This window comes from Stegodyphus dumicola, chromosome 9 (assembly GCF_044657685.1).
Source record: "Stegodyphus dumicola isolate Sdum_Otavi_A_Nest chromosome 9, ASM4465768v1".
Lineage (NCBI taxonomy): Eukaryota > Metazoa > Arthropoda > Arachnida > Araneae > Eresidae > Stegodyphus > Stegodyphus dumicola.
In genome coordinates this window covers 97,505,056-97,523,065 of record NC_140776.1, presented here as the reverse complement: position 1 = coordinate 97,523,065, position 18,010 = coordinate 97,505,056, and the positions used below count along the sequence as shown (strand labels likewise).

Below are 18,010 nucleotides of genomic sequence, written 5' to 3'. Positions count from 1 at the left end.
TTAGTAATTTCTCCCGTGTATAACATGAATACGAGAAAGTTTCCTTTAGAAAGTCCTCCATGAAGCCATCCCTACCCTTAAATAGATATTCTTTCCCATCTCCAAATAACTTAACCTAACCATACTGACATAATGAATTAAACGTAGCCTCTTCCTCCTACCTCTGGAGTATAGTAGTCAACGCATTCAGCTAGCAGTTTGGAAGACATCGGGTTCGATTCCCGGGAAGGAAAAGGATATAGATGTTTTTTGATAGCGTTTGGTCAGAGGAAAAGAAAACTTCGAACGCCATATTCACATTGCACAGACAATCATAATTCCGAAACATCTTTTCAGTTTTCTGTCGTGATTTAATCGCTTAGTGTTTAGAATAAATAACACTGCAATTGCTAGGATGTATTATGCAGTATTATGCTTACATTATGCAGTAGTTTATATTATGATGTAATAATTGACGAGCAGATAGTCCCCGTGTGCTAAGCCGTCTTCATATACCCTAAATGATTTTTGTTACATTTCTATTCGAAAGAGGTCCATTAACTGTTTTAATTATTATTTATCACTTTTATCTTCTCTTAAACTTATTTACATCTTTATTGATTTTTGAAATATTAAGCTTAGCGAGTTATTGCAAATAATTATCAGGTTCCATGTTTTATTGTTTGTGTAAATAACCACTTTTATTACGGCTTGGATTAAAAACATAAAATTATGATTACTGTCTATTTGATTAAGTTCCGTGAGCTTAAAATTTAATAAGCATGCCTTTTATTTTTGAAGCCACACCTATCTTTAAACTTATTCGAAAGGAATCGAAGACTAGCTGTTACTCTCGGAAATTATATCCAAGAAAACAATGTCGCCCGTTCCACTGTCAAGTTCTTTTCTACCTAGATTTTAATTCATAGATTCAAGAGCATTCAAACTTCCCACGAAGCTGTAATCAAAAATGGCAAAACCTTTACTTTTCTGACCATGACCGGAAGTATGACGTCGCGAACGAATCATCTTTTACGTAGACAAGATTCACATCGGAAGTTTAGGTTCCTTCTTCTTCCCTTTTTGTTGTTGAGAGTTCCTTGTTGTTAGCATAAGTGTTGTCTCATTAATTCTTCACCCTCTTTGAGGAATTTTTAATGTCTTTGTTTAGGAGATCCCAGGAGCGCAAAAGGGAGGCGAAAAGGAGTGATGCATCATGGGTGTATATGGTAACAAAATCCCTTTTTTCTTTTGTAACCGCAACTGTTTGATGAAAATGGTAGCGATCTGCATATTTTTAACTACGATAAATTTTATTCTATAATGAGGTAAGGAAGTAACCCCTGTCTTTATTATCACATAATGAAGAATATGTATTTATGTGCATTTCTCGCATTGTAGAAAAATGGCTGCACTTAGAGCCACCAGATTTTGAACATATATATTTCTTCATCTAGACATGTACACTTCGAAGTCCAATTTTGAATTTCTAATTGGTTTTTGATTTATCTCGTATATTAGGCGAATTTAAAGAACTTTTGAGTAAAAATGCAAAGATTCCAAAGCTTCGTGTCATCACTCTGTAAATCGTAAGATATTTATATCTCAAATTTAATCAGATAATCTAGAGATGTAAAAGACGTGTGCTGTCACGCGGAAAAAACGCATTATATTAGTCTTCCCGATTTAATCAACATATTCGGCGATTTAAAGGAAATGTGTTGCTACTACCCGATTTAAGATATTTTTATCTTCTATGCCTCAGTGTTTTTGTCGTTCAAGATATTTAATTTTTCTTTCAAATTACGTCTGTTATTAATTAACAAATTAGGCTATTTAAAATCAGTAACCACTATTATTAATTATTAACTAAACCCGTGAAATTACATTAACTGGATTCAATCAAATCATTACATTTTTCTTCATTTTATAATAAGTATTTTAGGCCACTGGTCTCGAAACGGATCGTTGCGAATCAATTTCAAACAGAGCCAGATTAAGGATTTTAGAGATAAAAGATATTGGGTGTTCTCACATATACTGATATCCCCTTTGACGCTATTTCTTCTTTTTCTGTTTTAGTTTAGTTGTCCATTCCGCAGTAAAACCACCAATGGAAGTTTTTTGTGGTGCTCCTTATCTTTTGTGATGCCTCCTTTCCTTGATAACCTAGCACGTGCTTATTTAGGGTAACGGTGGTTATTCTAGCTCTGATTACAAATAATACTGAACATAATAACGACTATTGACTTTGCTATTCAAATTCCTTCAAGACATAACATTTATGGGTATTTCAGTTTTGAAAGAGTTCATTCCCAATTAATTTCCTTTTGGGCTGTTCGCTACTACTCCCTGCTTTCGTAAGAAAACTACCTTGCACAAATCTACATGCAACAATATTATATCTTTGAAGTGAACAAGCCGCCTACGTCAGCAGCCTAAAACGTTTATGATAAAAAATGAAAATATATCCTTAATGAGGTCCAGCTAAGGCAAATTTCACGGGTACAACTAGTAGTAAGTAATAATAATTAAAATGAATCTGCGTTTACTGCTTTTAAAACCCTTACTTTATTAATTAATAACAGAACAAATTTGAAAGAAAAACTAAATTTTATCTTTCACTTTGAGGACACTGGAACGCGGAAGATAAAAATTTTAATTCGGGAAGTGGCAACATATTTCTTTTAAATCGCTGAGTTTGTTGATTGACGTTGAAAAACAACTGTTGGAACATATTTCTTTTAAATCTCTGAGTTTGTTGATTCACGTTGACAGACAACTGTTGGAACATATTTCTTTTAAATCATCGAGTTTACTGATTAAATTTGAAAAAGAAATATCTTGCGCTTTTACCGAGTGCAATATAAAGCTTTTACATCACTGAGTCTTCAATCAAATGTTACTTAAATTCGAAACAATGAGCATTTGGACTTCGAAGTGCACGTGTTCTGGTGGAGGATTATGTGTGTTCAAATTTGGTTGGCTCTAGGTACCGTCGTTTTTCCACAATCCGAAGAACATACATACATACATACCGATTCTTCATAATTTACCAATATAGAAAAGATAACACCAGCTAAAGACGCAGTTAATTTCGTTCTTTCGCGTGTTTGTAACTCTGCTAAAACCATTGCCTAGAAATCTTCGTACTTACATAACATTTATAAGCTTTGTTCTAGTATCTAACAGTAAGCCTTAAACAATATGCTTCATTAACTTTACTGAGTTTAATACGAAGCTACCAGATGACAAGGCACAAAGACGACTTAAATGATATGATCTCTTTAAGCCAGACTGGATGTCTCATTGAAACAGGTTTAATTTTTTTCCACCTGACCTAAGACATGAATTATGTTTATAAGCTCGTACTTAATAGCATTAATCTTTTCAATCCTCGCACCTCATTTGATTTCACAGAGTGGTTTCAGGGTCAAGTATACAAGCTTAATTAGAATATTTTAGTGCTCTAAAAACCAGAAAACGAGGTAAAGAAACTTCATATCAGGTTAAAAAAGAAATTCAGTGCAATTATTGTACATTTTATTGTACCACTAGCAACCAAGTTCATGCAATGAGCAGGAAAAACTATGTTACCATTTCCTCGATATTGGTTTCTTAACTAACATGAGCTTCTTTGTCACAATATTTACCTTCCCTGTTACCATTTTCATATGATTGGTTAGGATATTCTGCAAGAATTATCTAAGAGTCAGAAAGAGTATATGAAAGAGAAATTCAGTGGTAGATCTTCAGAGGTATCTCCAGTTCCATAACGTATATAAAAATGCTCTTCTGTGCTAATACAACTTTTAGAGCTAAGAACCATAAAGTTTAAAATCTAAAAGTTTTGGTTGACTTACATTTAGTCATACAGAAATGCGAATTCATTAAATTACATCGAAGCTCTCAAAGGTTATCTGCTTAAGGGAAGGTATGTGCTTGTGGAGGATATTCTAAAAGGGGATTGACTTTTTATCGCGTTGCATGCTGTAAAATTCATGAAATCTATCATTCAACGAGAATTTTTACCGTGGATCCGAGCCAAACTGCCAACGTTCAGCAGGTTTACCTTTTAGTTCCATCGGTGGATAATAGAAAGCCCCATTCACCACTGACAACCGAGCTTTTGAATTTAAAATTACAAATGTTTGGTGGTTTTTAGCAGCACTTCTGCTTGGGAAACTTTATTTGAGTACAAATTACAGTCTTGACTTTTCTTGATGTAGACAATGAAGAGTAATTTATGAATAATCTGGCACTGTTCCTTCTTTTCCAAGAAGCGTAAAAGGAAATTGAAGTAGAATACGTTACTTAGAATAGAGAATTTTATTAAGCGCTCTCAAAACTTGGAAATTTTTTATGAAATGCAAGCCTAATTTTCATGATATTTCATAAAGATATTTTCAGTAATGTTTAAAGCGATAAAAATCACTGAAGACTCGTAATTCTTCCCGGTCTTGTTTTGTGTGACTAAAATTGTGGCTACTTGTTTTTTCTGTGAAGTTTTTCTCTTGTATAACATCGACTGTTGAATAACCTGTAAGTATTTTCTACGCATTGTGGAAAAACGAATACATCTGAAGTCACCAGATTTTAAACGCACGCAATTCTCCACTCGAACATGTGCACTTCGAAGCACGAATTTTGAATTCAGAATGTTTTAAATATATTTCATATTTTTCGAAAATTTAATGAATATTGTTGAACGAACTTCACGACTTTGAAGTAGCAATTTGTTGCCATTCCGTAAAACGTAAGATATTTATGTTTTAAATCTAATCAGAAAACTCGGCAAGTTGAAAGAAATGTGTTGCCGCTTGGCAAGTAAAATATTTATATTTTAAATTTTATCGACAAACTACCTATTTAAAAGAAATATGTTGCCAATGCCCAAAATAAAGTATTTTTATCTTCCACGTGCCAGTGTGTTGCCATTCATCAAAGCGTAAGATATTTAATTTTTCTTTTAAAGTTCATCTGCCTATGATGACGAAAAAACTAAGCGATTTAAAGGCACTAAATGCAATACTTCATCACTGTTATTATTTTTTATTGGATGAGACCGTGAAATTAAACTAGTTCGAATCATTAAGAGCATGACGTATATATTCTATTTTTTTATAATGAGTGTTTTAGACTTATTATATTATTATAACCGCGCTAGCTGTTAGTCATGCATAAATTAAGGAAACCCAAAAGTTTTGTTTGGGAAATGTTCCCATATGTATAACTTCTAACTCAGTTAGTCTTCATATCTTAATAAAACTTTAACTAATTTAAAGAAAATCAACCAACTAATTTAACGTAGCTTAAATTACAATTTAAATGCTAGAATTCCATGAAAAAAATGGCGAAGTTTTCATTAATATGTATGAATTATTCAAATGCAAAGATCCTGTTTAAAAATGTCTTTGTGTGATCGTGCATTAGTTTATTAGTTAAAGCAATCATGATATTTGTTTAGTTATGGGTAATCCATCTCGGGCGATTACTCATTGTTCTTTGTTTCGCTGTAAGTTCGCTTGTCTAATTCTAAGATGAAAATAGCTTTTGGCCGTAATGACAGTAGCTTAAAAATACTAACTATCATACATACAATTATTAGTTGCGATATCCGATATCCCACAGACAAAGATCATAAGAACCGAGAATTTGAAATTTTGCAACTGAGAAGCAGTTTCAGTTTATTTGATAACGACAGCATATGCAAGGACTATCTGCCTGCGGGAAGGATGCTTTAGTGGAGGATCTTTCTAAGTGAAACTGGCTTATATTAACATTATACATAGGGAAACTCACGAAAATGCTCTGTAGCCAGCCTAGAACCGAGCTCAAGCTGAACTACCAGTGTTCAACGACTTTACCGCGTAAGCAGTGAAGAAATTACTAGCGATCGACAATTCTACCACATGCCATTAGAATAGGCTTTTGGAATTAAAATTCTTATCCGTAAGAGTCGAAAACTAAATTGCAGATGATCCACAGCATTACGTACTTAATATAAAATAACAATTCTATGAATTTTGAACAATCGTGTGTGTTTTGTTATAAAGTCATCATTTTTATGTGTTTTGTAAAATGTAAGATTTGTTTGATAAAATATATCTGTGGGATCTTTTATCAAAAATCATGGAGAATATATCAAATATTAATCAACTTATAGTGAGCCAAGTTCACTTATTTTTCAAATAGACTTTTTTAATACCTCTTTCTGATTTGGATTATCACTAAATTACTATTACTTAGTATCAATTTCTGAAGTCTAAAACTGAGCCTAACAAGCATTATACAAGATAAATTGTTATTTTTGAAATTATTGAATTTTCTTTAGTTATCTAATTAGCTAAATAATGACGACACGAAGAATGTACTCAGTCGCAAAAAGTTTCATGTGCATCTGAGAACTTAGTCAGTCATGGTAAATGCATGAACTTAAAATGACTAGATACTTTACCTTATTTTTATAATTTTGATACTTTTGAAAATAAGTTTGCGAAACAAAGAAATTTAAAAATAATTATTTTTTACGTATTTCAGTGTTAGTCAATAATGTTTTTAATAATTAACTTTTCCCTTCCTAACTACAAAGGAAATGCATATAATTAGCATCCAGTTAGCCATTAGCTCATCCAGAACTCAGATCATTCTCATTCCTAACTATTGCTTTAATGTAAATAACAATATTATAAGCAAGCTTATCACTTAAACATTTTATCATTTGCGAGAAATATCCTAAAATTAACATCGCATCATTTATAAATATTTATTCTAACTCGCAGGTATTTAAAGTATGTAAAAGAAACATCTTATCGACTTTTCTATTTCTGCCGTCAAAGCATTCGAAAATCACCTCTGCCATTAAAAACAGAAGTTAACAAATACGCATATCTTGGTAAATAATCACTTTTTTCTAATAATTGTGATAAAAACTCATGGATATTCTCATACTCATACTCGTGGATATATATATATATATACTCATACTCATGGATATATATATATATATACTCATATTGTAGATTTAGTTTATAACATGTAGACAACATCAGTGTAAACAAAACCAACCAGAAGCCCGCCCACGGCAGCGGCCATGATAAGTCGTGACGTCATACCGTGATGTTTCATGGCTTTAATTTCATTGCACGGAGTATTATTCAATTTATTCTAACCTCCTTGATTTTTATCTCCAGCGCACCCGGATTTTTGCCATTCGGCAAAATGTAAGACATTTATTCGTTTATTTTTACTTCCTTGTACGAAGTAAAAAGGAAGTATTGTAATTGCGAAAGGTTTCAGGCAGCATATTTCAACGAAAATATCCACTTTGACCGCTATTGAATGCAATTTAACGATGTTTTTGCGTGATATCTGTACGTAAGGACAGAATAAAATACTCTTTTCCTTCAAAAAAAAAAAAATATATATATATATATATATAACTGCTTTAAAATGAATTCTGAAGAGAATTTTTCGTGGCATCTGTACGAACGTATGTATCTCGCATAACTCAGAAACGAGTAGCCTCATAACGGTGAAATTTTGTATATAGGACTGCTATAACATGTAGATGTGCACCTCGTATTTTGGTTGCAATCGGCCGCATCAAACGTATATAAATATACAAGTATTTATATATATATCCACTCTGTTACCCGGCTCAGTGATCTCAGTTTCTTTACTCTTATATGTTTGTAAATTGTACACTTCTTGCTTTAAAAATGATTGAATTATGTTGTTCTTATCTTCTTTAAGCTTTTTATGCATTTAGTAAATCTCTATGCTATATTTTTAGAATTATCAACAATTTTAAAGTTGTTTAAATGCCGCTGAGCCTAATAATTTTCTTGATGGCGGCCATTGCTTGTTTACATTTGAAACAGCAGGATAGTGGATTTGTTGCCAATCTAGAGAAACTTACCTTCACAACAACAAAGATAACGCCTTCATTTATTATTGTGAATTAAATCATGCTTAATCCTTTCTGGAATTTTTTTGAGGAAATAAGTGTTTAAGATTTATTTCGTAATTTTTAATACAGATATTTTGAGTTTTTATGTATTTTTGCCTTGTCGCGAAGTGAGAACTGAATTAATTGAATGAGAAATTCTCAATCGTCTGTGAAAAACTGTTTCTTTTTTGTTTTGTTTGCTTAATTTCTTTTATACATCGTTCTGCCTTTATTATAGTATTTGAATAGAACATGTGGCAACGATTAGCTAATTCTTTAAATGATGTAAATTTTGTGCATTCTGAGTTATAATATGAACGAAATATAATACTGTTAAGTGAACCTAGCACCAGAATATCGCTATGATAAACAAATAGAATGAATTTTAAAGAATACATTTATTCTACTGTGATTTGTACGCTGTCGGCGAAGTAGATTTAATTCAATCCAATACGTTTAAATGAAATGCAAGAAAAAATGCGTATAATTTAATATTCCGTGCAAGGAAGTCATGTGGTGTACACATCAGATTTTTAATCAGCAATCTCAGCTATTAAATTGCAATATGTTGTCATTGCTCTAAATATTTTTTTTTTTACCTTCAACGCACCTTCATGTTGAGCTGTCAATTAAATCGTAAGATATTTAGTTTTCGAATTAAAACTGTTTGTTACTGGGTAACAAATAAACCGATTTAAAGAAGATGAACTGTAGTACTGTTAAAACTTTAGTACTTTTTTCTACTTTTAACTGTAGAACTGTTAAAAGTAGACTTTTTAATCACGTTGATTTGAATAAAAATGCATTTAAATCATAAGATTTCTAATTAAAAATAGTTTTATTAAAATTCTTATTTATTTTTTCATTCTTTATGATGGCTGTTCCAGGTGGCTAGCCACCCAAGCGGCTACTTAAATATAAAGAGGAGCTTTAGGAAATATGAGTATGAGAAGGAAACAAACTTTTCACTCGCATAAAATTATAAAAATATTAGCAAGAGATACGCGTTTAACGGCGTTTCGTGATTCCTAGGCCTGATAACAGATATATGACAATAATTTCAACGAGAATCGGTAAAGAAGAAAGTTTTAAATATTACGTGTTACATAAAGAGGGTTTTTACAATGAATTGCAATAAAATTATTATTGTAAAATAAAAATATTTTGATTAATTTATCCTTTTTTAAAATTTTTAGCAGTGACTTAGAATATGAAAAGAATTAAATATTAATCTAGATAATTTAATATTTTTACAGCATTTATTTCACTTATTTTATTTAGTTTTAAATCAAGAGAAGGTCATGTGCTTAAATATTCAGCATTCGTAATATTTTTTCCGTAAAGTAGCAAATAATTTTATTCTGCTGTTGGAAGAGCTTTAAGCAGTAAAAAATAGTGGTAATATCGTGAACAGGTGTATTTGAGGAGCAGGATTTCTTGAAATTAAACCATGCATTTGCTGGGAGTCATACACCGGAGCTTCACAGAACCGGTTCGATATATTAGCCGTCATGCCACAGAAGTAAATGAGAAGACTCTCTTAATTCCTTGCACAACGAGTAACTTTGGAATGTCCTTTGTAATAAATTCACTTGTCTAACTTAATTTTAGCAAATTTATCTGATGAAATCTAGAGGAATAAATGGAAACGTCAACAAGATTGCTAGAAGTTCTTGATGCTGCACGATAATATGGCGCTATGAAATTTTCGGGAGGAAAATCATGTCAAAAATAAGAATTCATATACCATATTTGAGAACGGATTGATGGTCATACTAAGGCTTGTTACTGAATGCGCCCAGTTTGAAATCTCATTAAGTTCAAAAAGACATCGCCGCTTTATCAAAGAAGCGCTATTTTTAATTTTTACATTTTTTACTTTTGGAGAAATTTAGAGAGTGATTTGAAACCATTTGATGTTAGTGAATAAGCTTTTACAAGAAAACTTTCAAGCTGCTGTGTACGCAGTGGAAAGTTGAAGAAGGATACAGTTAATTCCAACAGGAATGAAATGGCCTCCCATTGAATTCTTACATTTGTAGAGTGCATGGGCTTAGAGCATGGAAAAATCTGATGTTATCATGAAAAATTTATAACAACTGGAATTTCGAATATCCTTTGATATCAGTAAGGATGTTCAGAGGCAGACAAAAGGAAATGTGGATGAAGTAAGAGAATCTAAAATTTTCTATGCTTCCAGGCAACAGGCAGTGGACATACAAATTATCTGAAAATGAGCTATGAAATTTCATGAGGTCTCTATGATTAATTAGTGTAGGAAATGGGTTGAAAGTGCTTTTGTTTAATATTGTCCCCAGGAACAGAATAAAATAAAAATCTTCAATATATGCACTGTGAACAGCGCACCCTAACGGTATTTTATTTCTATCCATACTCTAGCGAGAACATTTTGCATAATGCTTGCAGCTGCTTGTATGATTATTTCCTGCATGTTGTCAAGGTTTTCAATTAGTATTTCACCGTAAATTACATTTTTGCTAAAACCTCAAAAGAAGAAATTTGATAGAGTAAAATTAGAACTTTGGGAGTTGCCATAAAATTGGACTATTATTGTTGTGGAAATGGACAATTCAATTTGTCACGCAAATGGCTTCCAAAGTGGTGTAAGAGAAAGGGGTGGGTGTTCATCTTGATGAAAGAAGATCCGTAACTTAGTATCCTTCATTTCTATTTGCTCCATTTGAGGGAAAGAAAAGATTTGCAGCATGGACAAGCGAAAAAAAAAGGGGGGGGGAATTATGCTATGCTGCATACCAATATAACTCAGGACAAAACAGATAAAACAGCATCCATACTGTACAGGTTGGCCCAAGATAAACCAAACCCAAAGCAAGTTAAGAACACATGAATTGTAAGTCATATGTTCTTGATTTACAAGTGACTTTATGACTTTCTTCTCTTGCATAATTCATGTGTTCTTGACTGCCCCTCATTATGGAAATAATGACAGAAATGGTCCAGGCATAGTTGACCTATATGAATCCCGTCCAGTGGGACTTAACGACAACTCGTTCGTATAAGAGTTGCATATATTCAATTTTCTGTACGTCAAGAGTTAGCATATTTTTCTGGAAAACCTTCGCCTTCTCGTTGCATCCCAAATAAATAAAATAAAAATAATAAATAAATAAAAAAAAAATTAAAAAAAAAAAATAAATCTGAAATGTTTCATATTTTAAATTACATCCAAAGGGGCGTTTTTTAACATTTTGTGTGTTACCTTTCTTTATTAAATATCATGTTCCTCGCACTTAAACCATAAGATCCAGTGCAACAGCAATATCGCAAAATAGTTTTAAAACGAGCATATCTTTAGAATTTCCGATACAGAGACTCACGCGCCGGAGATAAAAATGTTTTTTCTGCACAACGTTGCCATTGCTCGCTTTGAAATCCTTGAGTTTGTTAATCAAAAATTCGTCAAAGTTTTAAAAAATAGGAAATCGATCATAAAACAAATTTCAAATTTCAAATTTGGTCTTCCACATGCTCATATTCGTTGGAGGATTACGTTATTCAAAATTCGATGGCTCTATGTACCTTTGTTTTATCACAATACGAGAAATATACATACATTTAGGCAGATTTTTCATTATTTAATTTCTTCAAATATAATGCAGGACTCTAACATTTTGTGGCAACAGTTTGAAAAGTGAACCGACATTTATGAGTCCGACGCAAAATGCCAAAACGAAACTAATAGTCCTTCGGGATTCAAATCCCTTTGGACTAATAAATAAATAAATAAATGGATAGATTAGGTGACCGTATAAATCATAGATCTTCGAGACAGTTCTGTCAGGTGTGAAAATTAAGGACATATCTTCCAATGAGGAGTGTACTGCTATCACACTGTCCTGCAGTCAAAGTCCTTTTCGATTTCTCCTCTGCCAAGTGCCGGTTCGATCTATCGTGGGCCACTTTGTAGCACAACCGTGTTTACAAAATAGACAATGCCTTCTTGAAGATTAGAACTGGAGACAATAAAATAACAGATGACATCGCTAACCGAACCTTAAAATACCTGAGGTTAAATTAGTTAAATATCCATTTCTTTTCCTCAAAATCAGCATTACATTTAATCAGATCTTGGTGTGAATTAATTCAAAATGCATAGTCACGGTCTATTCTTGGAACCGAAAATGAAAGCACATATCTTTTTTATTCTTTTCTAGCTGTCAAAATTTTAAAGTCATAATGTAATTTCACTTATCGTGAAACGATAACACGCTTATTACAGAACATTCCTTTTCCAAATATATTTCTACTGATATAAAATGACAGTATCCAGTTGCTATCTCAGTTGGGAAATATTTCTTAGTGGATAACATTGTTATAGGAATTGTCTTTTATTTCCCTAGATGGACAAAGATATTGATTTTGTTCATCTTATATTATCTTGTTTATCTTTTAAAGTACTATGAGTCCTTTTCGTAAAATCTCTTTCATCCAAAATAAAAATGTTCCTAAGGCCAGAAAGTATACAGCGGGAATTAAAAAAAGCAAAATTCTGGTGTCGGTCGCCAGGTATTCATATTTCGGAATTTTTTAATTTAAAGAAATTAATTTTGTAAATTATGAATCTATCTTTTTATTCGTTCTTCTGGTCCTTCTTATATTTAGGAAAACTTCATATTAATTTTGAAAAATAAAACAAAAAGTTCGACTCTCATACGGCGAAAATTGGGCGAGATATTTAATTTCAAAATTTTGCATATCTGACGTCGTTTTTAATTTGCTTTGACAGTAATAATTAAATTATACTAACTCAAGCTTCATTTTTTTCCTGTAAATGACATTTAATGACATTCTTTTACGATTTACTAATTTATGTAATTTATAATATTAGGTACGTTGATTTTATTTCAAATTTAATGTACTATCTTAATAAAAACTTTACGCCATATACCAAAAATTACTGTGTGTGAAGTTATAATTAAAATAATGAACTGTTAAAGAAACAAATATGTTACTATTATGTTTATATGAAGCGAGATGGCAAATGCCGTTTTCCAATGCAGCAAATAGATTCATAATTCAAATTTACAAATTCAAATAGATTCATAATTCAAATTTACAAATTCAAATAGATTCATAATTCATAATTTTACAAATTTTAAGAACAAGATGTATTTGCTCAATAAGGAATCTTTTGAAAAGAATGGCATTAGCTGCAGGAAGTTGAATATAGTACTGTTCCGTTAGGAACGTTCCATTTATGATATAGAAATCCAGTGTCTCTATAGACACAATGATCAGCATTGGGTAATTCATGTTTATAGTAAAACACTACGAAGAGATCATGTCCTATTATGTATCTCGATAAGTGTGGAATCAAAAGGCCAATTTAGAATTTAAAAGTACCGTACCCGGAGACTAGGCTTTGGTCTGTTAAGCAGGCTCAGAACTTTAATGGCGCGATTTAACGTCGGAATCGCAAGCAAATCGCGAATGTCAGAATATTAACTGTCCGAGCTAAGCAGCAAAAGGTAAAACTGCAAGCGCACTGTCAAATGTCCTATCTCTAAAACATTCAAAACCCCTCACCTTAAATATTTTCTTTACACTGGTGAGAGCTAACGATTATAGTAACGATTTAAATCTCAAAAATTGGTTAACATAAAACACCTTACAGTTTCAAAAATCTTGCGGACGACTTGTTGAAGTTTGAAGAGACGTATTTCCAATCTGCATGAGAATAACAGTCATAAATATGGCTTACGTACTTACAATTCGAATCACACAAACATTTTGCATCGAAAGAATTTTAATTTCATCTACTACAAGTCTCATTCTCCAAGTTTTAGTAATAACTGGGTAACTAATTTAGCTAGTTCACAAGAATTTTGTCTTCAATTTCTTACTGATTTTCTAAACAAAGTTCGATTGTCACGTTTTGATGTCACATTTTTTTTTTTTTTTTGGCCCAGTTCCTCTTTTTATTCAAATGTGAATTTGTTTTCTTAACAATGTTACAAAATATGTTGTTCAGTTCTCCGTGAGAATTGAAACTTTTTGATAATCTCAGTTTGACGTGTTTTTTTTTTTTTTTTAGTCCAAAGGGGCTTTGTCCCCGAAGGACTATTGTTTTCGTTTTGCGATTTTGCGTTGAATCACTGTAAATGTCCGTTTCACTTTTCAAGCTGTTGCCACCAAATGTTAGAGTCTTGCATTACATTTGAAGAAATTAAATAATGAAAAATCTGCATAAATGTATGTATATTTCTCGCATTGTGAAAAACATAGAGCCATCGAATTTTGAATGACGTAATCCTCCTACGAATATGGGCATGTGGAAGACCAAATTTGAAATTTGGAATTTGTTTTATTATCGATTTCATATTTTATAAAACTTTAACGAAGTTTTGAGTAACAAACTCAAGGATTTTAAAGCGAGGAATGGCAATACTCTACGGCGGGAGAGAAAAATCCTTTTTATCTCCAGCAGGCGCGGAACTGTGTATCGGAAATTCTAAAGATATGCTCCTTTTAAAATTATTTTGCGACATTGCTACTGAATTGAATTTTCTGGTTTAAGTGCAAAGAACATGATATTTAATAAATAAAGGTAACACACAAAACATTAAAAACACGCCCCTTTGGACGTAATTTAAAATCTGAAACCTTTCAGATTTTTTTTTTGGGGGGGAGGGCTTGTACATTTATTTATTTATTTATTTTTTTTTTCCTTATTTAAAAACAGGATTTGATACCATTCCTGAACGTTAAGTTCTTTATGTTTTGGCTTTTTCAGCAAGAACTACTTAAATCTCTGTTATAAAATAATGAAGAATCTGCATGTATGTATGTTTCTTGCATTATAAAAACTGGGCGGTAACTACAGCCACCTAATTTTGCCCAACTGAATATTTGCACCTTGAAACCCGAATTTGGAATTTGGAATTTTTTTAAAATTTATTTTACATTCTGAGCAAATTTAAGGAATTTTTGATTAAAAATTCAGCAATTTAAGAGCTTAGCTTTGCGTTGCCATTCTTCAAATGTAAGATTTGATGTTTCAAATTTTATCAGAAAGCTCTTCAGTATAAAAAAAAAAGTGTGTTGCCACTCGAGAAAACGCAATATATTTGTCTTTTGAATTGAATTCACAATCTCAGAGATATAAAAGACATGTGTTGCGACTGCACAGATTAAAATATTTTTGTCTTCTATGCTGAAGTGTGCAGTCGTTCAGCAAAGCATAGGAGCTATTAATTAGCAGACTAAGCTATTCCAAAGCAATAATTATAGATAAATTTCAATTATTATTAATTAATAGTATGTGTATTTATATTTATATATATAAGCTCGAAGCATTTTAATACGTTTGTATTTTTTAACTGCAGTTTCTGCTCATATTTGTCCTATGCCTTACATTTTCAATAAGCACCAAGTGGTCTTTTTTTTCGGTTCAACTAAAATTAACTTTGTGAAAATATATCCGTTTTACTTTTATTTATATATTTTTTCATGTATTTTAATGATTACCAATTTTTCTTTGGTCTTTGCAAGTGGTTTTATTTCTGTAATATTTATATATATATATATTATAATAAATTATATTTATAATAAATATTTTAGACGGATGGCGACGCAAAAGACAAGTTTTCAAAATTATCAACAAATTAGCTCAAAAATGCAATATCCACTAAAACAAAGTAGCTTGACAATACTAGCAAAATTTATTTTTTAGGGAAAAAAAACTGATTTACAAGATCAAATGTTTGTTTTCTTTTACTTTTTACAAATTTTAATAATTTTATAAAAATCATAATTGTTTGCAGATAAATATTTTTGTACCTCATTACTATTTTTAAAGACATCTAAAAAATGCAGTCTAATAATTTTGGCCGAGGTTCGAAGGTGCAGTCAGTTAATGAAATTAAGATATGTAATATTTTGCAATGAAGTATTTTTAGGCACTATAAATATAATACCTTGAAGATACACTTCGAAAATTATCTAACATTTTCAAAAATAATCTCGTAAATTTCGGGTGCGATAAGTTTGTTATTCAAAACAGGATATTCATGCCACGTTAAAGTTACTATTCTAACTATTAGTGCTGGATTATTTTTTAATGTAACAATTGATTGTCTTCAGTAAAGAAATCAGGCTGAGGATGCTCTTTGAAGCATGAAAATCTAGTTTTAGGCACAATTATATTTAAACTGGTATAATTAACTAATATCATTACCAAGCAGATTGTGCCTAAATTATCCTAATCAGCTACCTGCTTTGAATGATGTTGCACTACTAAGTGAGAACGATGAAAAATTACATGCATATAATTTTTGCGTTATTAATCTTAGCTAAGCTTTGTTATCCTTTTATTTTAAATCAATCTTTCAAGCGGAACAATTTTTAAAGTGTTAACTTGAGACGGAACTCAGTGCTTCACACTTGAATACATTCACAAAAATAAGGTAAAAGCATTAGTGGTGCCAAGGCATCGTATAATAATGTTCAGTCTTATGGGCAATTGTTCTGTCTTTGCATATCATCATCATATAATAAACTAGGCCGCTGAAATGTGGACAAGGTAATGAGTTAGATAACTATAATTATTAATCTAACGGGAAGAGAAGAAGGTCAAGCATGCTAATTTTATAAAGAAAATCGTGGAAGAAATCTTAAACGAGAAAGATGCATGTGATAGTTAAGGCTTTATCCAGACCACGAGGTTTTAAAGAAGTTCTCTACTCGTTTCGTTTTCTGTTACGGTGATAAGAAAAGCATCCCATTTCCTTTTAATTTAGATTGCATTAATATTTTGGCTAAAGCAAAAATGATTTTTTTTCATCCGAGTCTATTACCATTCGACAAAATGTAAGATTCAATTGAATCTGTTATACTTTAACAAACTAATATATTTAAAAGCGAAAAAGGGAGTTCTTCTTCTTATTATTTTTTTGCATTTAAATCGGATTGATTTTAAAAAAAGCATTTTATTCATGATATTAATGACATTTTTATTTAATTAAAAACATTGACATTCATGACATTTTTATTTAATTAAAAACAATAAATATTTTCACAGAATTATGCTTTTCACTTTCCAAGTATACAGAAGGTATAGAACGTTCCCATGTTAGTCTAAATGTATTTTCATCTAGTATCCTATAAAATGTTTCGCTATTTCCCCTGGACCATCTGTATTGATAATCTCTTCCGATAAATCATAGTAAACTTTAAAAGAGTTCTTTTGGGTGACAGTTAAAATTTGAACCATTCCATAATTTTCTCATATCATTCTTGTGCGAATTCGCACAAGAATTCTGTAGCATTTTCTGTAGCAAGAATTCTGTAGCATTCTGTTGCTTGCTAATCAAAATTTCATGAAATTTTGATTAACAAGCTCAAACAATGTGTTACCACAGCGTAAGATCAATATATTTTTAGTTTAATTAAAAAATTTAGTCATTTAGAAGAACTGGGTTGGCCCTCGGTAAAGCGTAATATTTTCATTTTAGAAATTTAAATAAATAAATAAATGCAATACAAAACTCAGCTATTTAAACGAAATATGCTGCCACAGCCCGACACAAAATATTTTCATTTTCCACGTGCCAGTTTGCAGCCATTCGGTGAAGTGTATTATTAGATATTTTAATTTTCTTTCAAATTTAATCTATCTGTTACTGATCAGCAAAATAAATGATTTAAAAGCAAAAAACACAATTATTTGTCATTATTAACTACCAACTGGAGTCATTAAAAGGATTACATATTTTTATTGTAACTATTACAGGGGAAAACCTTTGATTATCGTGTGTAAAAAATTTATCAAAATATTTAATATCAAAATCTGAGATTTTTGACGTCTTTTTTGGTTTTTCTTGATGGGTTGGTTATAAAATGAATCACTGAAAATGTCTGAAACGGTTCAGGTTTTAACAATAGCAGAAAAGAGTTCTTTCTAGAATTTATCAGTAGTAATTACCAGCAGACAAGGCTCAGCTGGGATAGCGAAATATTTCTATAGGATATTAAATAAATATGCCTTTAATCCCGTATATTTTAAAAGTGAAAAAATATGTTAATGTAATTCCATAAAAT

The 18,010-nt window shown here is 31.3% G+C and overlaps 1 protein-coding gene across 1 annotated transcript in view; it reads left to right on the top strand.

Annotated features, from left to right (window-relative positions):
- Positions 1-1,098: 1,098 nt before the first annotated feature.
- The window catches only part of LOC118185998 (excitatory amino acid transporter 1-like), a 159,577-nt gene continuing 142,665 nt past the window's right edge, over positions 1,099-18,010 (top strand). Inside the window, exon 1 of the mRNA XM_085823798.1 lies at positions 1,099-1,208. Coding sequence (XP_085679924.1) covers positions 1,137-1,208 — 72 coding nt within the window. The 5' untranslated portion in view covers positions 1,099-1,136. The remainder of the gene's footprint in view (positions 1,209-18,010) is intronic.